Source organism: Carex rostrata, chromosome 6, assembly GCF_964058835.1.
Source record: "Carex rostrata chromosome 6, lpCarRost1.2, whole genome shotgun sequence".
In the NCBI taxonomy this organism is placed as follows: Eukaryota; Viridiplantae; Streptophyta; class Magnoliopsida; order Poales; family Cyperaceae; genus Carex; species Carex rostrata.
In genome coordinates, this window is record NC_135923.1 from 2,339,222 (window position 1) to 2,361,712 (window position 22,491).

Sequence of the window (22,491 nt, forward strand, 5' to 3'; positions counted from 1 at the left end):
AAAAAAAAAAAAAAAAAACTGATATTTGATATTATTTCCGATTAAGACATTGATTCTTGACCCGGAACCTTATTTTTCGCGTTAGTTATTAACGGGATTTGTTCTTCTCACATGACACCAACTAGCTAACACATTGTCTACTAAAGAGACCAAAGAGGAAAAAGAAAAAGTAAAGACAGAAAATAAAAAAAAATAATTACAAAACTACTCTTCAACTTATTAGGGTTCAAGTTTATAAGCTCTTCTTAAGGCAGCTCTCTACATTGCAGATTGAAAGAGCATCTCTGCTAGTTCCTGTATTATACCATAATAACATAAAAAATGAGAATCATATTTATAATATAATCCCTGATGGAATAATGTACTGCAGGGCAAATGTATATGATATTGAAGTTAATTTAAATAATCAATTGACCAAAGAGCGTAACACAATATTTTGGATACTACACTAGTTTGTGTTTTTATAAGTACCAGTTGGTGCTGGTACCTGCATGTGTAATTAAAGATTTGTTTACCTGTTTTCCAGATGAAACAGCAGGCTCTCCCCATTCCATGGCCTTCTTTTCTAGGGTCTCAAAATCACCTTTGCCAGCCTATAATTAATATAAAATGAACTTCCAATATAAGCTAATGATTATCTAAGAGAAACTCTAATAATTAAATTGGTTTCGAGAATATACCTCAATTAAAGCACCAATTTCTGAATCAAAACTTTGGTATCTCTTCCTCACAAGCTCAGTCAGAGAACCATCCTAAAAGATAATGTTCACATATAGACAATTATTATATAAGAAACAAATAAATAATTAATTTTTTAAGATTTACAGGAATAAAAATGCAATCAATTGCACATCAATATTCTAAAATACCTCAATTAGCTTTGCAACATTTCTAAGACCACGTGCAAGTGTGTCCATGCCGCTAATGTGTGCAATAAATAGATCCTCCACATCTGTACTCTCTCTCCTCCTACCATTCAAAAAATGAAATAAATTTAAGAAAAAAAATCATAAAAGAAATTATACGATTGCTGATGGTCTCTCACTTCCGTTAAAATGAAGGCAAAAAACCAGATAAGATAATAATTAGTTATAAGATTAAAAACATACAATTTTGCATCAAAGTTAAAACCACCAGGAGCAAGGCCTCCCTGAAACAGCAAGTTAGCAATAAAGAAAAAATAACAGGCATTAATAATTATATTTAGGCAAGGAAAGTAAAAAAAAAAAATACGAACAATGCAGGAATTTGATATGACATCATGATCTTACATTTCTAACCACACTCAACATTACAAGAGTAGCCTCAGCAATGTCAGTGAGAAACTGATCTGTGTCCCAACCTATTTAAAATATGGTTTATAAAAATTAAATAAAAATAAAGATCTAAATTCAATTAAGAATCACAAGGAAGAACAACGAAGTATACATACCAATTTGGGGATCGCCGGTATTGGCATCTATGTTTCCTAGTAAGCCGTTAATTCTTGAAGTTTCAAGCTCGTGATGGCAGCTTTGGAAAGATAAAGAAATTGTAGTATTTATATTTGCAGAAGACAAATAATATACTACTATATTCGTGACAATAATCCACCCATATATTGATTTAATTGAAATGTGAGGTGGTATTGACAATTTTACACCCATATATTGATTTAATTGAAATGTGAGGTGGTATTGACAATTTTACCCCTTCTATTTTCTGTTTCTTCAGCCTGATTTTAAGTGGTTATTAAAATCCACCCAAGAATATTTATATGCAGGTTCCCTAATTAGTAACTTACTAGACACTCCCTAATTTGTAACTTGCTAGACAACTGGGAGTTATTTTAGTTTAATTAATTTAAAAACACGGGTCACAAGAAAAACAAGAAAAGATAAGAACTAAGAAGGTTACTTTTTAATATAAGTACATCACAGTGTAATTTGAAAAACAAACTAATTATAATATAAATGTTATGTAGCCAGATATATAGTTATGGAATTGGGGTGGGGGTGGAGGGATAAAAGTCTCACCTGTGGCCAGAAAGAGTGGCATGGTTGCACTCAATATTCAATTTAAACTCCCCTGCATAGCAATGATCAAGCATTAGGCAAAAGAAATACAAAGAGAATTATTATGATAGTTATTTCAGGTTGAGATTATTAATATTACCTGTTAGACCATACTTCTGTAGAAAGGCAAAGCTAGTTGCTGCATCCCAATCATACCTATATATTATAATCAATTAACAAATTTCAAATCTTAGAAGTAAGAGAAAAACCCAACTTGGTAGTCATTAGATGCTTACTGGTGTTTTGTTGGCTCCTGAGGTTTAGGTTCAATAAGTAAGGTCCCTGAGGAAATAAAAAAATATAATAGTCTTTGTCAACACCCAGTGGGCCAAAAAGATAAAAAAATATATATAATTTTTCTTAAACATAGTCTTCATAACAACAAAGAGTGGTTATAAGAAAAAAATGAAATACTGCTACATAGACTGAAATCAGTAATGATACCTTTGAACCCTATCTTCTTCTTATAATCAACCGCTGCTTGAAGGAAAGCAGCCTAGAAATAAACTAGTCAAGAAAAACTTGGGAGAACTATTTTAATATATACAAAATACAATTTCATAAGAATTTATGCATTACCAAATGATCAAGCTCTTTCTTCATATCTGTATTCAACAGAGTCTGATATCCTTCTCGGCCACCCCAGAAAACATAATTTTCTCCTCCCAGATAATGTGTAACCTTGCAAAAGAAACAAATACGTCAAATATTATGACATATCAGAAATTACAAGGGAAAGGGGCCCAATGCAAACTCGGCAAAATTACATTTCAAATTTTAATAACAGAACACTTTACCTCCAAGGCCTTCTTAACCTGAGCAGCAGCATATGCATATACTCCCAACTCTGAGCTGAATTCACGCATTTCCATATTAATAAATATGTTATAAATATATACCCCCTTCAAAATTTAACAACAAAAAAAATATATATATATATCACCTGGTAGCTGCACCATGCATGTACCGAGGATGCAGGAACAGCTGAGCTGTTCCCCATAGGGGTCTTATATCAGTACCTTCCTGTAAATTTTAAAAATTTATTTAAGGCTGTAAATTAAAAATTAAAGCAGAGATACCAATAAAAAAAATTATGAAGTGAGAAAAAATGACCTGAAGTTCCTTTGCTAGCTCAACTACTTGATCCAAGTTCGCATTTGTTTCCTGCCAGTATTATCAAATATTAAACGAGAGCCAAATAAATATATATATGGGTTTCACTGCAAATTGTAAAAGTTTAAAAAGCTATATAGACAAGCATCTACCGAAAGGGTATTGGCATCAGGAGCAATGTCTCTATCATGGAAGCACCATCTATTGACCCCAAGCTTATTTATAAACTCAAAGTGTGCTCTCACTGCACCATTTCCACAAATCAAAACAAAAATAAATTTAGTAGCACACTTTGGTCTCAGATGAGTAGGTGATTTTCAAAGTATCCACGAAAAATGCACTAATATTATGAAGTTCCTGTCACAAAACACACTACAATACAAGCATTGCAAATTATGGAAGCCAATCTGCTCCTTTTCTTGAGAAAAGGAGGACCCTCCTATTCTCCAATCCGAACCGTTCAACATCGATCAAACGACTTCAATTTCTTTTTAACATGGCACGAATCTCAAAGCACAAATAAATCAGATGTAATTGAAACCGTTTGATCGATTTTAAACGGTTCGGATTGAAGAATAGGAGGGTCCTCCTTTTCTCAAGAAAAGGAGCAGATTTCATTCCGCAAATTGTGTGCATACAAGAAATAATGAAACAGCTTACTTCTTCTTTTAGCCATAGCAACAGAATTGGTGCCGTCCTCCCATGGCCATGACTTAGTAGGCGCACCGAAAGGATCGGCACCAGTGCCTCGAAAAGTGTGCCAGAATGCTACACTAAACCTAAACCAGTCCTGCGATAATAACATCAACAATATGATACAAACAACATGAGAAGCTCAAATTGAAGTAAATAATTTTTTATTGTGCATATGCAGATATATAACATTGTAAAGAGTACCTTCATTTTCTTTCCAAGAATTACTTCCTCAGCATTGTACCACTTGTAAGCAAGTGGGTTTTTGCTAGTAGGACCCTGATTTGTGTACAATTGAAATTAGTAATCCAGCATAAAGGGAGTCAACTTAAGGGAACTTTTTCTCACAACGAATTTTTAATTATCGTAGAAACAATAATGATCAATTGTAAAATCAGAAAATTTATTACCTCATACTTGATTTTGGGAATATCAGGGAAGAATTCACCTTTCCAATCGTCTGAAGAATCATCACCACACTTTGCCTCGAGATTGGCGGGGCAAGTATTGGAGCTACTGGCAATCTAACAGCAGTAAAATGAAATTGATTGATCAAAAGAACCCTAACTATCGTATTATCTCAGAATATTGTTAGATCACTTACATAGGCTAATAAGCTCAAACACACGCTTAGCAATAGCATAAACCTCACAATTCTCTTCATCGTGCACAAATTAACAGAACCAAATCCTGCAACGAAAAATCAGTCAAAACGAACTTGCGATCTTTTCAATTTGCTTCAGAAATGGATGCCATAACAAACGCAAAACCTATCAAAGAAGCGTGCCGAAGAAAGAAATATCCCGATTGAGATGATAAAGATTGTATCTAAAAAAACTGGATAAGCGCGAGAGAGAACTAAGAATAGTATAGCAGGATAATTTAAGGTTACGCCTGTGCTCCTTATAGAGTGAGAGAGGAATTCGTATCCTCTGCAGTAACTCAAAAAGGAATCTTTTTTGTTAATGCATAAGGACTGTCCGATCAGCTTTATGATTCGTGCGGATTAAATCCACACGAATATTAAAGACCCTAGGTTTTTTGTCGGGGGCCGGATGGGCTCCGTTTACAATCGGACGGGCAATATGTATTAACTCAAAAGAGCAAAAGATGCTCTTTTGAGTTAATGCAGACGATGCGGTCTCGTGAGAGATATGATAGAGAGAAAAAAGGTTTATCTTAATTTCATCTTTGACTGCTAATTTTGTTTAATCCTGTTTCACGGTTTTTACATTTACTCTATTAAATTACGTGATATTTTAATTTTTAAATATGTTGAAGACTATATTTTACAAAAATGCACCGAGTGTACATGAAATAAATGGTGTTTGCTTGACACGAGGTCCTTGTGTCAGACTGTCAGAGCAAAGATGATCTTGTTTAGTTGTTTTCCCGGAGTCAAATCCTCTGAGGTAACGGTATATTTCCGTTTAGATCTATACCGTCAGATCAGTTAGGATCAATCCGGTCCGACGCGGAATGCACGAATTTTCTTTAATATTCGTGCGGAATCAATCGGACGGTCTAGATATAATAAAATATTCTGTTACGTTAGGTGACATGAATTCGTTTTCCCGTGTATCGGAGCGGCTCAGCGGCACTTTAAAATTGAACATAAATTCGGTTTCTTTGTAACAGATTTCCTGTAGTCATTGACAGGAGCATTTCACAACGCTTATTACGAATGGAACGACCCCTTTCTGGGGTCCATTTGTCAGTTTATTACAACATGATATCTGTAGTGATATATAAACAGGGGACCAGATCTCTGGTACGAGATAAACCCAAAAGATATCCTTGTCACACATTTTTCTACGACTATCTACATGACTTTGACGTGGCAAATTTAATAGGTTGACTACTCCTATTAGAAAAGAGCCGGTTTATCCAATGAGGAAATAGAAAATAAAATATTTTCGAATTTATAGACCGAATAATTCGGTCATCAGAAAAATAAAAAAGAAAGTCGATAAATTTTCTGAAAATAATAATAAAATATTTATAATAAGATAATAATCTATTTTAATTATCATAGTACTTAAGGAACATAAGTAAATAAACAAGGATGAAATTGGATGTATAATTTTATTTTTTAAAATAAGAGCCTTTAAAATTAAACTCTGACATAAATTTTTTTAAGATGCTTTCTTGTTGAAATTAAACATGAAATCTATCACCATTCAGTAAAATTATCATACGTGGATTTTGTATTATTTCATTTCATTACTAACATGATTTGGCATAAATTAATAATATAATTCATTATACAAAAATTATCTTACCCATTACTTCATATAAGATAATATATCTGGTAACGTTTAATTTTATACATATATATTATTATAAAATAAAAATTTAGATAATATATTATTTTATATAAATATTATAAAAATAAATATATGTAAGAAAGAGGTATCATATTGTTGATTTTTTTTCCAAGTTCATGTATCATTATATTTGTATTGTATCTGGTACGACATTTATACGCGTATCCGTGCAACATAGAACATAAATATGGGCAATGTGGTTGCCCCTATTTAATCAAGCTTTGATAGACAATATTTAAACTCTTAACATATTTTGACAGGAGGCAGCGAGTATATATAGACGCTTTGAAAATTAAATTGAATAGCTACAATAGAACAAGTGAAATAATAATGCCATGAGCACAATAAGTTATATTTGAGTGATCAAAGAAATAATATAATAATAAAATTATTTGTATTAGTTTGTAAAAACAGTATAACAAATACTAATTTGAGAGTTAATTAAAAAAAATGTTATAGTTTATTGGACTAAAACTAGGGCTGAAAACGGATATGGATAATATGTGGATAATCTGCTCTGAATTCGGATTAAACGGATACGGATAGTTCCGGATACGAATTCAGATATTTATTCAATATGAAAAAAAAATCCGAATTCAAATACAGATAAAAAATTTAAAACTTAAATGAAGCGGATATCTAAATTATCCGGATCCCAATATTGGAGTCCGAGATCCATCCAGATAAGTGATTGTTTTTGTTGATAAGTGCAGTGGGACTAATTAAACAACATGTACAAAACTGGCTGCTTATTCTAGTAATATATTAAGGGCCCGTTCGGCAGCCCAGTAGAAAATAGAAATGGATGTGGGAATCAAAAATTTTGAACTAAATTTTACTGTTGGGAATAAAAACTTAGCTATGAACAAATTTTTTTTGGTGAACAATAATATGCTAAACGGGCCCTAAATGGGCTGCTGAGGTTTTTGCTTTTTGGGTTGTATTTAAATGATTTTATCTTCGGCCCACTTTTAGCATGTGTTTGACGTTCTTTTAGAACTAAATTATATGTACAGATGACATGCTTTGAAAAAGACATGTACTTTGAAATCTGAAAAGAAATAAAATAAAATAAAAAAATAAAGTAAAAAAAGTGCCAATGTCGCTCAATGAAATGATAATCCCAATAATGACTAATTATCCGATAATTATTCGTTTTGTATCCGTATTTGTTTAAAGTGAATTTGATTTTATATTTTGACATTCATTTACTATATAAATTGAAGGTAATTAAAATCGAAGAGATGAAAGAGAGTAAACAAAAGATAAAAAATAATAAGTGAACAATTTAAAATTTTGAAAGAGACGACGAAGGAATATCTCAATAATTTTTATTCGCAAATATCCTAAGAAAAAAAAGAATAAATGTTGATGTGACTGTTGTCTCTGGCCACGTGATGTGAGACCAATGAGCCAACTAATTTTACAAGTTGGAATCTCTTAGGTGCTGTTCGGTTGCGTTACTGTTCTCGACTGAATTTTTTTTTTTCATGAGAACAGTACTTTTCAGTTCAATTCCTGTGTCCATGCCCATTCTCAATTGGAGGCCGAACATGCCTTTATATTTGAAATTTGCGGCAAGGTCACACAATCACAGTGACAAATGAATTATTTAGGTTCGGTTTGATTAGGTCAAAAATTTGTGAACGGGAATAATTCAGGTATAATTCGGAAATGATTTGAAATTATTTGGATCAGATATTTCAGTCTTGCAAGAGAGCAAAAAAAATATATATATATATATATATATATAGAGATGGGCTATGGTGCATTGCAATGCATAGACCATGGTGTGCATTGGACCATAAATCACCGATTCAAAGTCCAAATGACCGATCCAAACCGTTCATCTTGTTCTCCATATTAATATCTGCTTGGAGACCAAATTTTACATTTTTTGGAATTTTTTTACTGTTTATTAAGCCACTTTGAAAATCGCTGATCCAACGGTGACTGTTTGGAACAGTAAAATCAGAAGCCACCGTTGGATCAGCGATTTTAAAAGTGGCTTAATAAATAGTAAAAAAATTCCAAAAAATGTAAAATTTGATCTCCAAGCACATATTAATATGGAGAACAAGATGAACGGTTTGGATCGGTCATTTGGACTTTGAATCGGTGATTTATGGTCCAATGCACACCATGGCCTATGCATTGCAATGCACCATAGCCCATCTCTCTATATATATATATATATATATATATATATATATAGAGATGGGCTATGGTGCATTGCAATGCATAGGCCATGGTGTGCATTGGACCATAAATCACCGATTCAAAGTCCAAATGATCGATCCAAACCGTTCATCTTGTTCTCCATATTAATATGTGCTTGGAGACCAAATTTTACATTTTTTGGAATTTTTTTACTATTTATTAAGCCACTTTGAAAATCGCTGATCCAACGGTGGCTTCTGATTTTACTGTTCCAAACAGTCACCGTTGGATCAGCGATTTTCAAAGTGGCTTAATAAATAGTAAAAAAATTCCAAAAAATATAAAATTTGGTCTCCAAGCACATATTAATATGGAGAAAAAGATGAACGGTTTGGATCGGTCATTTGGACTTTGAATCGGTGATTTATGGTCCAATGCACACCATGGCCTATGCATTGCAATGCACCATAGCCCATCTCTATATATATATATATATATATTATGGGAAAAATTCGCGAATAATTTGTAAAATTGGGGCAAACTTTGTAAAATTTGCAAATTATTCGAATTTATTTCAGTCAAAGTTTGCTCAATCGAATAATTCAGCGTTATTATTCAGGTTTAATTCTCAAGTCTTGTTACTATGCACACAATTCGATGAGGTAATAACGTTTGTAAACCTGTACGAGACTAGGGGTATTCATCAGTTCGGTTTGGTTGAAACCGAACTGAACTATGCAAACCAAAGTTATAATTTGATTTTAAAAATAGAACCGAACTGAACCGAACTGAACCGAACCAAAGTTTTATTTTGGTTTGTTTGGTTCAAACCGAAATATATTTATTTTTTTATTTAAAGCAATTGATTTATAATAAACCGAAGTATATTAAGAAATAAACCGGGGTATTAAGAAATAAATTGGGATATTAAGAAATAAACCAAAGTATTTAAAGCAATTAATTAAGGAATAAACACGGTATTAAGAAATAAACTGGAATGGTCCGGATCAAATTCATAATATGTAAAAGTTTGGTCGGTTCGGTTATTTCGGTTTTGAAAATTTCAAACCGAACAGAACCGAAATTATAATTCGGTTTTAATAACCAACCTGAACCGAACTAATTCGATTCGGTTCAAAACCGATTAATCCGGACCCAATGAACACCCCTATACGAGACCAACTTATTTTGTTTATCCGTAAAAAAAACATGTGGGAGAATCGTCAGTACAAGGACACACCAATTCGATGAGCTGTATACGTCGCAGAGAATCTGGTTGCCACATGTATCAACGTCTCTTTCTGTACACGATCGAACTAGCATTGCTGCCACATATCTTTGGATTCCTTACCTGGTGGGTTTTTTTTTTACATGAAAGCCACCGCATATCGCATATGCGGTGTGTAATATCATATGTAGATTTTTATGCAGACTTATATATGCGGATTTTAAATGAGAATTTATATATATATATAAACAAATATACGGTAATATATAGTATAAATCATTGTTAATATACTATAAACCGGTATTTTTATCACTGTTAGTATTCTCTAAACCAGTAATATGTGGTATAAACCACTGTTAATATACTCTAAACAGGTAATATGCTCTAAACTGCATATTCGGACTGAATATAAATTTTTTATTCAGATTGCAACCAAATATGAATATTCGACCGAATAGATTGAATATTACTACGCTGGAAGTAGCTATAAAAAAAATTGGAACTAAAAATCTGAATGGAGGGAACAATTAGTTTTTCCCATAACACATTTAACAGTTGAAGATAATTTGAAGATAAGATCGACCAAAAGTTTAGCAAGTGATTGAAGTGATAGAAGTGATAGCTTCATTTGGTACGAATTGAAAGCAAGGGCGAAAGAGGGATGATTAGATGCCATTTGTAACATGGTTAGCAAGTGATAGCTTCATTTAGTGCAAGCAACAGCGATGACTTGGTGCCATGCCCATGCATATCCATAAATATCTACCTGATTTGCTACATTACTTTAGTGTTCTATATATTTAAAGGAGGAGGGTTCAAATGCCTCCATGTTTTTGTGCCTCCATCTCTCTCTATCATTTTAGATAGGTACAAAATCAGTAAATCTGAACCATCTAAAAACATTATTTTTGTACCTATCTAAAAAAATAGTAAAATTTTTTGTAAAAATATAAAATTTGGTCTCCAAACATATTTTAGTATGGAGGTTAAGTTGAGCGATTCGGATCGACCGTTTGAACTTTGAAAATGATGGAGAGAGATGGAGGCATGATGGAGACACAAAAACATGCCTCCTCTGTTTAAAGTATACTTGGGTTAATTAAGCCTCTTATAACGTCTATGTTATATATATATATATGTGGTCTCTACACACATATGCAGGCGAGCATGCTATCCAAACCTTAATTTGGTTGGAAGCAGCCATAGCTTTCAGAAATTAAGCAACCAAGTTTTGTCTACCTTACAATAGCTACTCAATAATTCTTCCATCGTTCTCTCCGCAAGTAAAAACAAAAAGTTCTATCAGAATATATATTTCCTCTATTAGATTAGCAAAGCTTTGCAACAGCTAATTTTTTTATGCTAAGGAATGGTCTTTTTTCTAAAAAAAAAAAAAAAAATTTAACCATTATATAATTTATATCTCTTCCAGATATATCTAACTGTACAATTTCTTAACAAAGCTGAATTTAATTTAGAACTTCTCAAATCTCATTAAAGAAAGCTTAATTAATTTTTTTTTTAAAAAAAAGGCAAATAATACATGTTTCATTGACTGAAATATTTAGTTACAGCAGATTATTTAAAGAGAGCTTAATAATAATAGAGAGTTTTGTAAACCCAAAATTCAGAATATCAAATAAACGAGTGTATAAAGATAATTAACTAAACTAATTACTTATTCATCTCTAAGATTATATTTCAAATAAATATCTCGAATTGCTCAACACAATTAAGTAGGGGAGTTGAAGCTATGAGTTGGGCTACGGTACTTCGTGAAGTAAAACAAGTATTTTACTTCACACTCATATTTTGTGATTTTAAAGTTTAAAATATCGATTTGAACCGTTCAAGTTAATATCCATATTAAATTATGCTTGGAGATCAAATTTTATATTTTTTGAAAAAAATTTACTATTTTTTTAGAATTTTTGAAAATCACTGTTTTTGATGGTCTAGAATTTTCTGAAAAATAGTAATTTTAAAAAATTCTAAAAAAAATGTAGAATATTTCCAAAAAAAATATAAAATTTAGTCTCCAAACACAATTTAATATGTAGATCAACTTGAACGGTTTGAATCAACATTTTGAACTGTGAAATTGAAGATATAGATGTGAAGTAAAACACTCGGTTTACTTCGCGAAGTACCGTAGCCCAACTCTTGAAGCTATAACATAAATATTGATGTAATAATGTAGAATTGGTTGTTATTATCAATACAACTTTAAAAAAAAAAACACACACACACACAATTAACTAGAATTAATAAGAATAAAAGTTAATTATTTTACAAAAAGTTTTAGAACATTGTAATTAATATGTTGACAATCAACGTAGTATTATATTATATTATGAATACATTATATCCAACAAGATACCTATGTAGTAATGTGACAATCATAAAAAAAATGGTTTAAATTTAAAATCCAACATTATCGACACGATCTATGTAGTACGTAATGTGAAATTTTCAATAATTTAAAATTAACAAGTCTTAATACGTCATCAAAACAATATTAAAATTGCTTGAAATTTGTTTGATATTTCATTTGTATATCCAACAAGAAACCTATAAATTTATTTTTACCTTTTCATTTTATATGAATTAATTTTAAAAAAATATTATCAAGATTGTAAATATAAGCTATTGTGAAGTGATCCCTCATCAAGATTGTAATTTTTTTTAGTTATCATCTTAATATTTTATAATTTTAACCTTATCATCAATACAATAAAACATCATTCATATTTTACATTAAAAACATTGATGCATTGTTATCGAAACTAACTAGAATATAAAATATCGGTGCGTCATTAATATTTTTATAATAATACATTGATGTATTGTTTTCAACCTTTAAATGACCATAACTATTGGTAGAAAACTTCGATTTGAATGTATGACTTCAATTTAAAAAACTCGCAAAGAGATAAAGGACTTTGTGTTCGGGACAATGCTCTGAAGCCGATAGAGTTAAAATAAAAAAAAAAGTCTCGTTTAGTGTCTCCAAACTTCAGTTGAAGTTGCTGATTATTAGTAGTTATGTATTTTTTTTTAATTTCAAACGGAAACAATCAGTTATTCATTTAGAATTTAATTTGACAATTATCTACATCCTAAATAAGTACTAATATTAAAAAAAAAATTCCTTAGAAGTTTAAAATAGAAACAATCATAATTTTATATACCAACTCACCCTTAGAAATAAAATTTCAAAAAAAAAACAAAAAAAACCTCCACTCAGATATTGTAAGAATGGATTTTTTTAGAAATAGATGGTAAGGTAAAGAAAACTATAAGATATTAAGATGGTAACTAAATTTTTTTGGCCTTATGACCTTGATATGCCTTTTTTTTTTAAAAGAAAAAATGTTTATATTAATGATAAAAATACTTATATATTTCGTTGATTTTACTTATTTGACAAGGTATCATGGTTCTAAACAGATATAGTCTTTTTTAGATCTTAAATTATAACGTTATCAGCCGCTTTCTTTTTATCAGAGTTCTAAATAACTAGTTATAGCTACGCTATAATTTTTTTGGGACTTTAAAATCAATGGCGTGGTAATTACTATTCAGAACCTTGCAAAAGTATTAAATTTAAAATTTCTTATAATTATTCAGAAAAGAAAAAGAGTAACAGTTTGTAAGTTAAATATCAATATTTGTGAATTCAGATATGAACAACTCAAAAATAAGTATAAACACTTTTGAATTCAGATAAGAAGTGTAAAACCGAAATTTTTATTTATATTCATAATCAATAATTATTTTTAAAAACTACCCCTCTCTGTACTGGAATTCAAAATCTACCCAAACATGTATTTTTTTTTTCAGGTTTCTAGCTAACTTTCCGACAAAAAAATTTCCGGTATGAAACCTGTCAAAACCGGCAAGAAAATTACCAAAATTTATCACCGGTTTCTAAATTTTTTTTCCTTACAAAACATAAATTTTATAATTTATTTATTTTTGTATTGAAATATTATAAATATTAATTAATTTTTTAAAAAAAAATAGAAGGATCATAATATTTTCTGTATTTACCTAGAAATGACTTTTAAACAGGGATCAATAACTTAGAATCCAAGCATTTTTATTTTTTTCAATAACACACAAAGAAATGTATTGATTTTTCTTACAGTCGTGAAAAATCCGACTGAAATATGTTGATCCGGATTGTTTGTCGTAGTCTTTCTAATAAATCACATTATATAGTAGTCCATCTATTTTCAAAGTAATATATTAAATATTTCTAATATTTCAATACAAAAAAAAAATTATAAAATTTTCTGTTTTGTAAGAAAAAAATATTTAGAAACCGATGATAAAAGGAGCGGTGATAAAATCCGATAATTTTTTTTGCCGGTTTTGACGGGATTCAAATTGAATTTTTTTTTTCCGGAAATTTAGAAATCGAAAAAAAAGTTTTTATTAATTTTGGATATTAATAAAAATTTCGGAGTGTAAAATGTGGCGTGAGAGAAAGATTTTGTTTTTCAATTCGATAAAATGTTAATTGTCATTATATCAGGAGCTATTTTTAAATAGTATAACAACACAAGCAGGACTGTAGGAAACAGTAATAAGGAGAATTGCTTACCTTACCGTTACCGTTGGTTGAAGGAGGTGTGGGACCCACATGATATTATCATCAGATAAAACACATTTTAAATCTAAACTGAATAAATCCAAAAAAATTATTAGTGGCCATGTGTATGACCACAAAAGAGAAAGGAAAAAAAAATCACATGGTGTCACGCGTCTCTTCCTTGGCCTCGAGACACGATTAAGACATACTATCGAATTCAAAGGCATCTATTACTCCAAACACACAACTCCATCCTCTTCCAATCAAGTTTAATTAGTACCCTTATTCATTGCTTAATTTTCTGAGGCGTAGAAACTGTGAAGCTTCTGCTTCTTTATATTTGTTTCTGTTCCCTCGTTCCCTTCTTATCTGGCCATTTTGGAGAAAGTTACGCTGCAGCAGTACTATTACTTGTATCACCTCTCTTATATGGTACTCTCCAATAATTGCACTTTTAATTTGTTTATCTTTTTCTGTACTTCTTTTAGCAAGTACTGTCAAATTAATTAGCTTTAATTGTATTCCTTGTTATTGCTACTTTTGCTATGGAAACCTGTCACATTTTTATTGGTTAGAGGCCTATAGACAAGTACCAACATCTTATATATCCTGTTTGTTTTTTTGTTTTTGTTTTTTTTGTTTTTTTTCAAAAATCTTATCCTGTTTGTTTGCTCATTACCATGAAGCTAGTATCCTGCTTTTAACAAGAATTTAATTTTTAAGTCAGAATACTAAATTTTACCATCTTTGTTTGTTTGTTAAGCAATTCTACTGAACCTAGCTGTAACCAACCTTTTCTATTTATGTACAATAAATTTTGATGAACCAGTATTAAACAGTTTCTCTTCTTAACTTCCAGATATTGTTCCACCCAAAGTTTAAGAATTTATGCTGGGTTTATCAAGTAACAGTACTGCTTGATCAACTCCACTGTACTGAAGCAGAAAGGCAATCAAAGCACAGTCACATATTATTGGGATAGATATTACAATGCTACCAAGCTCCTCAAAAACAAACCTCCCCTCTGGGGAGGTCTCTGATACATCTGAGACAGGACTAGAGAAATGGATGGCCTTTCCGACCAAACAAACCAACAGTGAAATAACAGAAGAAGGAGCAATAGCAGAATGGGGACAACTCGACCCAAAACCATCTGAGAACGGAAAACCCCGCAATAGGTCGTCAGGTGATAAGTCTGTCGAAAGGGCTTCGACAGAATCAAACTCTGGAATACCTCGGGTCTCACAAGAGCTCAAGGATGCCCTCTCCAACCTTCAACAAACTTTTGTAGTGTCAGATGCAACGAAGCCTGATTGCCCCATTATGTATGCCAGTGCTGGGTTCTATAGTATGACTGGTTATTCTGTTAAGGAGGTCATTGGAAAGAATTGGTAAGGCAACAATATTATATTAAATTAATCTAGAAAGATTGTATGTCACTTATGGTTTCTACCTAAAAATAATAAAAGATTAAATTCTTGCTCATGTTTTTATGTACAGCCGGTTTCTACAAGGGCCAGAAACAGATAAAGAAGAGGTTGCAAAAATACGAGATGCAGTTCAAAATGGGAAGAGCTTCTGTGGAAGGCTGTTGAATTACAGGAAGGATGGGATCCCCTTCTGGAATCTTCTTACCGTTACCCCGATTCGGGATGATAAGGGCCAGGTTATCAAGTTCATCGGGTCAGTCTCTACATCTTATCCCCTGCATTAAGTAAATCAATATTCCAAGAAAAAAAAAAAATAAAGCTTCAGAATCATAGTATTCAAATGAGGATGAAACTAGGAGGAATGGTTTTGATCCTGCTTTCAGTTGTGACTTTATCCTTGTATGCAGTTTGCTAGAATTACCAAACTTTATTCGTGGAACAATAGGAAATCTAACAACACTTCGAGGTGCATCAACCACTATTTACAAAATTTACTCTTCACAGTACTTTATTTAAGTTTTTATTTACACCTTCGTCTCCATTTAGTGCTTTGTTAATCGAAAATTGTCATATATGCAGAATGCAAGTTGAGGTCAGCAAGTATACAGAAGGCCTAAGCGACAAAAAATTAAGACCAAACGAATTACCTGTTTCTCTTATTCGTTATGACGGTAAGCACAGTTGAGCCAATGTGTAGTTTCTCTTCTCAAATATTCTCCAAACATCACCTCACCACATCTAATTTTGAGCAGCAAGACAAAAGGAGAAAGCCTTATCATCCATGACAGAGGTAGTGCAAACAGTGAAGCATCCTCGCCGGTCACAGCCGGAGTTAGAACTCCCGATAAAGATTCATGAGCCAGAGAAATTGGGGACTGTGGATTCACCTCAGAGAACCAATTCTGATGCAAAAAGCTTCTTTAAATCACCAGGCCGTCTCACTCCACTCCATGACTTCAAAAGCGAATCACCACACCACACCACACGCAAATCAGTTCGCCTTTCCTTAATTGGGTCAGCTTCGCCATCTCAATCTATTTAATGGAATGTCAGAAAAATTAGTTATAAAAATTTTGTTCTCAACCTGGAGCTTGAAATTATTTGTATGTAGGTTTAAGAGCAGAAAAGGGAGTTTAGCTGAAGTACCAGTGTCAAATGTGGAGGCAGCTCCAGAAATGTTAATGACGAAAGAAGTGCAAAGAACAGAGAGTTGGGATCGTGTGGAGAGGGAGAAGGATATAAGACAAGGGATTGATCTGGCAACGACACTAGAACGGATTGAGAAAAATTTTGTTATTACAGATCCTAGACTTCCTGATAACCCAATTGTAACCTTTCTCGATACTGTTTTAAAATCTCTTGCAGTGCTTTCAGTTTTGAACCTACTAATTTAATTTACATTCATATGTTGTTATTGCAGATATTTGCATCTGATAGCTTCCTTGAGCTGACAGAGTACACACGGGAAGAAATTTTAGGAAGAAATTGTAGGTACGGAATCATAGCAGTTAAGTATCAACAAAGTAAAATACAGAGAAGTTTCCAAAAAATTAACAATAGAAACAGAAAGCCTTCCTTGTCAGAAATCAGATAATCCCATCCCTTTTCTTTATTGGGAAAAGAGTTCCTATGTAATTGAAAATTTCATTGTTGTAAAGTAACATGTTACAAGGGACTTAATTTTAGATTACACAATTGAACAGGGACCTTTTTGCAATAAAGAAAAATAATTGGCTTTCGAAACTTGCTTCGTAATATATATTATTCATTGCACATTTTAAAAAAAGAGAGAGAGAGAGAATTTCAGATCAGCAATTAAAAACAATATGTTTTGTATTTACTTCAATTATAGACCAGTATTACCTTAGATTGAATCAACTAATTTTGCTTAAACTCCATCCAATTTTTATATTTGATGGGCAAATCTATTCAATTTACATATGCATTTCATTGTAGGTTTCTCCAAGGACCTGAAACAGATCAAGGAACAGTTACTAAAATAAGAGAAGCTATCAGAGACCAAAGAGAAATTACTGTCCAACTCATTAACTACACAAAGAGTGGTACTTATCTTTTATTTCTTCATTTATGCTGTTCTTTCTTCAACTTAGAAAGAACTCCGCAATTTGTTAACAAAATCAGAATTTTGGTAAATTTTCTCAGGCAAAAAATTCTGGAACTTATTCCATTTGCAACCAATGCGCGACCAAAAGGTGGATTTTTTTGCTTCTCATTTTCTTTCAGCTTAGCAGTACTACTCTATGTTAAACATGGTTTCTAGCAAGAATTCCAAGGAATTTTTCTTTTATTTTTTTGTAAAAGAAGAAGCAATATCCAGCACCATCAATCAAAAATTGACTGATTTATCGTTCTCTAAATGTTGCAGGGGGAAGTTCAGTACTTTATTGGAGTGCAACTGGATGGAAGTGATCATGTTGAACCTCTTAGAAATCGTCTCTCCGAACAGACTGAACTCCAGAGTGCCAAATTGGTAAGTTTGATTTTCTCCTTTAATAGTTTGCATGTAAATTTTGTTTATATATTACCATGGGATTTGTGGAAACTTTGTTCATTAAATCACAACCAAGCATGTTGCATGATGCTTTGTTTTTTTTCTCTTTTTTTTCAGGTCAAAGCAACAGCTGAGAATGTGGATGGAGCTGTGAGGGAACTTCCTGATCCCAACTTGGTAAGGTACATTCTCTTTTGTTTAAATTTTTAGAAAATTTGAGAATTTATGACGGGTATCATAATTCAAAACAAAAACTATGGCTTTTCTTCAGAGACCGGAGTATCTGTGGGCAAGCCACTCCAAGCCTGTCTTTCCAAAGCCTCACAAGAAGAACAATTCTTCTTGGATGGCCATTGAAAAGGTAAAATTTAATGATTAACAACAAGCACTAATCTTTTTTTTTAATAAAAATTAATAACATGAACTAATCTAATGTTGATGCTCTGATCATTTTTCTGAACCCAAAAAAATTTAGATTACTAGAAAAGGGGAACAGATTGAACTGAAGCATTTCAGGCCGATAAGACCACTAGGCTGTGGGGATACTGGAAGGTACACTGATTAGCATTATAGAAATGCTTTTTCTATATTCTAATTTCTAACTAAGAATACCAGCTTTACCTAAAATTTAAAGTTAAAAGACTCATCTATAATGCTTATGATCTTGCTTCAAAACAAGGAGCTAGCAGCTTATACCAAAGGAGTCAAAACTCAATATTATTTGATTTCATTCCAGTGTTCATTTGGTGGAACTACAAGGCACCGGTGAACTGTATGCCATGAAAGCAATGGACAAGTCGGTAATGTTAACCCGAAACAAGGTAATCTTCTATATTTAATCATTGTGTCAATATAAAAAAAAGGATATTAGCCATTTTCGTAAGTGTAATTTTTTCACAGGTTCATAGAGCATGCATTGAAAGAGAAATATATTCGCAGTTGGACCATCCTTTTCTTCCTACTCTATATACTTCCTTTCAGGTTTTGCTGTTGATCTTATACTGTTATCTTTTGTTTCAAGTTCCATTTTGGTGTATGAAAATGAAGATAATAACTTGTACTTGTGATGCATGTACCAGACTCCAACACATGTTTGCCTAATAACAGACTTCTGTTCTGGAGGAGAACTGTTTGCTTTACTTGACAGGCAACCCATGAAAATATTTAAAGAGGAAGCTGCCAAGTACACTTCTACTCTCATTACTTTATTTAGGGGAAATTTTGTGTGTACCTTTAAAATGCCAAAACTGACAACATTGTGTATAACCCTACATAGAACGGTATGAGGCATGCCCAGCCAACAAAACATGATAAAAAATATCACATATACTAATTTAAAAAAAAATAAATAACCTGCATACTCCTTGTTTCCTGATTTACTTCAAAAGGCAAACTTTCTGAATAATATACATGTTTTAGAGTGGAACCTAAGATATACTTCTTTGGGAAATTTTGCTACCATTAACTAAATACCTAATATACAATTAACTAAATACTATGCAGGTTTTATGCAGCAGAAGTAGTTATTGGCCTTGAATATCTTCATTGCCTGGGTATTTGATCCTCGACTTTTCCCGATTTCAATAAATGACAACTTCTAAGAATGGTTTACTGTATTTTTAGTTGCCTAAACATCCCAAGTTCCCAAATTTAAGGAGTGACAATTAAATTTAATGCTTCAATTGATGCAGGCATAATATACAGGGACCTGAAACCAGAAAACATTCTACTTCAAAAGGACGGACATATTGTGCTGACGGACTTCGACCTATCCTTTTTGACCAATTGCAAGCCCCAGGCAAGTTTTTTTTTTTTTTTTCCTTTTTTCTGTTGACTAGAATATTCTATCAACAAATAGCTTAACTGATATGTATTTGCAGGTTGTGAAGCAATCTTCGCAATCAAAACGGAGAAGGTCAAGGGACCTGAATCCCCCTACCTTTGTTGCAGAACCTAGCACTCAATCTAATTCATTTGTTGGAACTGAAGAATACATTGCCCCTGTAAATTCCTTACCTTCTATCAGTTTTTCTTCGACTTTTAAACTAGTGTTTACCATCACTTATTTATCTTTTCATATTTTTCATGACGGCAATCCAGGAGATAATTATGGGGGCAGGCCATAGCAGTGCCATTGATTGGTGGTCTCTAGGTTTGAATGTTATTTTCTTAATAGCAAAACCCTATCTTTGAATGTTATTTTCACTAGAAACTTAGAGATTGACGGTTCTCTCTGAATTGTAGGAATACTTCTATATGAGATGTTATATGGGCGTACGCCTTTTAGAGGGAAGAACAGACAGAAAACATTCTCTAATATATTAAACAAGGATCTCACTTTCCCCAGCAGCATACCAGTAAGAAAATGCAAAATTTTGCTAATTCTTTCTTCTCCTTCAAAGCCTTTATTCCCAAACAAGTTGGGGTAGGCTAGAAATGAAACTCAACTGGAACTAGCAACACAGGGACTTTCCAGGGAAGTCATCCATTCTAGTACTACTCCTGCCCCAATTCGTGAGGGTTTCATTTCCATAAAGAGACTGTTTTTTACTGCTGGCTCGCCAAGCCTATCATGAACCCTCCTCCTTTTTCCTGGCTTGTGGAGTTAAAAATTTTCTAATTCTTTCTTAGAAGAAAATATCAGGAAGCAAATACCAGTACTAATAACAGTGGTGGTTAACTTGGAACAGGTTAGCCTAGAAGGACGACAGTTAATTCATGGGTTGCTCCAGAGAGACCCGGCTGATCGAATAGGAGCAAACATTGGTGCAAATGAGATCAAACAACATCCCTTTTTCCACGACATTAACTGGCCCCTTATTCGTCACATGGTAACTAGCATGATTAATTTCATCAGCATGCATTTATATGGAAGTGCTTAAATAATCAAGTTATTCGTCATTACCTATATATATATATGCAGGAACCACCTCAGTTAGATGCTCCTCTCCAACTGATTGGAAAGGAAACTGATCCGAAAATCAAGGATCTGCAATGGGAGGAAGAGGAAGTCATACAGGATCTCGAGCTATTATAAGGTGCACACAATCTTCCTAAATTTAATGAAAAAAACAATCGAACAAATCATCACATGGTTTGGCATTATAAAACCAAGAATTACAAGAGACGTACGGTGGATTAACAAAGATGAATATGCAAAGCAACTTTAATAATTAACCAACTTTTTCTCTGTACCACTTGTCTCAGAAGCAATTTTACAAGACGTACATAATAGAAGAATGAACTAGGAGAAAGCAAATAAGTGATATGTACAGAAATGAGAGGTATGAATAAGAGATATTTTGTATTGTTATTAGAGCAAGGCTTGGGTGCTATGGATAGCATAAGGTCATCCGTGCTACGGCCTCAAAAACCTATTGTATAAACTTTAAATTTCGATTTAAGTCACTCAATAAATTGGGTATATAATAAACTTGTAGAATACTAATTTTTACTATTTTTGAAATTTTTTTACTATTTTTTATGATTTATGAAAAATGGTAAAAAATGAATCAGGTTTGCTTTTATAAGGTAAGTGAACAAATATTCTACCAGTAACTTGTGGGTGTACTTAATTACTGTGTAAGATTGCATTTAAAAGCGTGAGAAGAGATCTCAACAGATTACTGATGTAAATTTTGTGCTTACTGATAATTACAGAAAAGGAATAGTGTTTTTTGTGAATCAATTGTAAGCGATGCGGAACCAAAGAACAGAATTTGGAGGCATTTATAATTTCAGAAATGAGTAAATAGTAAAGAGAATTATTAAACTAACCATTAATCAACTGCATTTGCATTTTTGTTCTTAGCCATTTCCAGTTCCCTAAACCTAAAAACAAGCTCTATTGCTTCTCCAGTTCTCCCTTCCTACCTACCTGATTTCCAATCTGGGGGCAAAGAAAACAAAGTGGAGCTATCCTCTAAGGTAACATAATATTTCTGTTTAGATCACCACCGTCCGATCAAAATCCGGGCCAATCCGACCGGTGATAAAATGCACGGGGTACTTTTCTATTCGTGCAGATTCTGATCGGATGGTTACGATCTAAACAAAAAGATTATGTTACCTTAGGTGATAGAATTCGGGTAGAATGTGCCGAATTTTTTATTAATAGAAATAAACTAAATTAAATATTTAAAAAGAACAATGATTTTAATTTTTCTCGAAAACTAGGTAGATCGGGCCTTTATAACCCGTCCCACCGGACGGGATTATATAACCCGTCCCGGTTAATTAAAGGCTTAACCAATATCACGGGAAAAAAAAAAACAATTGTCGGCCGGGTTTAAGCATCCCGTCCCACCCCGAAAAAAAAAAAAAAAAATTTCGCAGGCCGGGTTGAAGAATCCCGTCCCACCCCGTAAAAAAAAAAAA

General features: G+C 32.6%; 2 protein-coding genes and 1 long non-coding RNA gene across 3 annotated transcripts; 2 read left to right on the top strand and 1 right to left on the bottom strand.

Moving 5' to 3' along the window:
• Positions 1–56: 56 nt before the first annotated feature.
• LOC144555513 (xylose isomerase family protein) lies at positions 57–4,785 on the bottom strand. The gene is made up of 21 exons (XM_078303890.1): positions 4,631–4,785; positions 4,465–4,550; positions 4,271–4,384; positions 4,065–4,139; positions 3,828–3,957; positions 3,320–3,411; positions 3,168–3,218; positions 2,998–3,077; positions 2,852–2,906; positions 2,634–2,735; positions 2,499–2,550; positions 2,291–2,336; positions 2,155–2,210; positions 2,016–2,067; positions 1,433–1,512; positions 1,272–1,342; positions 1,110–1,150; positions 870–969; positions 681–752; positions 516–593; positions 57–294 (listed from the first exon to the last, which is right to left on the bottom strand). The coding sequence occupies exons 2-21, from the start codon at positions 4,522–4,524 to the stop codon at positions 259–261; spliced, it is 1,443 nt and encodes a 480-aa protein (XP_078160016.1). The 5' UTR covers positions 4,525–4,550; positions 4,631–4,785; the 3' UTR covers positions 57–258.
• Positions 1,498–1,758, top strand: LOC144555514 (uncharacterized). The gene is made up of 2 exons (XR_013512054.1): positions 1,498–1,621; positions 1,671–1,758. It is a non-coding gene; the product is annotated as an uncharacterized LOC144555514 (long non-coding RNA).
• Positions 4,786–14,337: 9,552 nt separating the features above from the next.
• Positions 14,338–21,798, top strand: PHOT2 (phototropin 2). The gene is made up of 24 exons (XM_078303891.1): positions 14,338–14,604; positions 15,032–15,563; positions 15,673–15,855; positions 16,182–16,273; positions 16,355–16,616; positions 16,714–16,930; positions 17,023–17,093; positions 17,559–17,665; positions 17,766–17,815; positions 17,989–18,093; positions 18,232–18,291; positions 18,386–18,475; positions 18,590–18,666; positions 18,851–18,935; positions 19,015–19,095; positions 19,194–19,297; positions 19,618–19,667; positions 19,806–19,912; positions 19,995–20,117; positions 20,215–20,266; positions 20,359–20,471; positions 20,805–20,945; positions 21,038–21,152; positions 21,322–21,798. The coding sequence occupies exons 2-23, from the start codon at positions 15,163–15,165 to the stop codon at positions 21,149–21,151; spliced, it is 2,685 nt and encodes an 894-aa protein (XP_078160017.1). The 5' UTR covers positions 14,338–14,604; positions 15,032–15,162; the 3' UTR covers position 21,152; positions 21,322–21,798.
• The last annotated feature ends 693 nt before the right edge of the window (positions 21,799–22,491 follow it).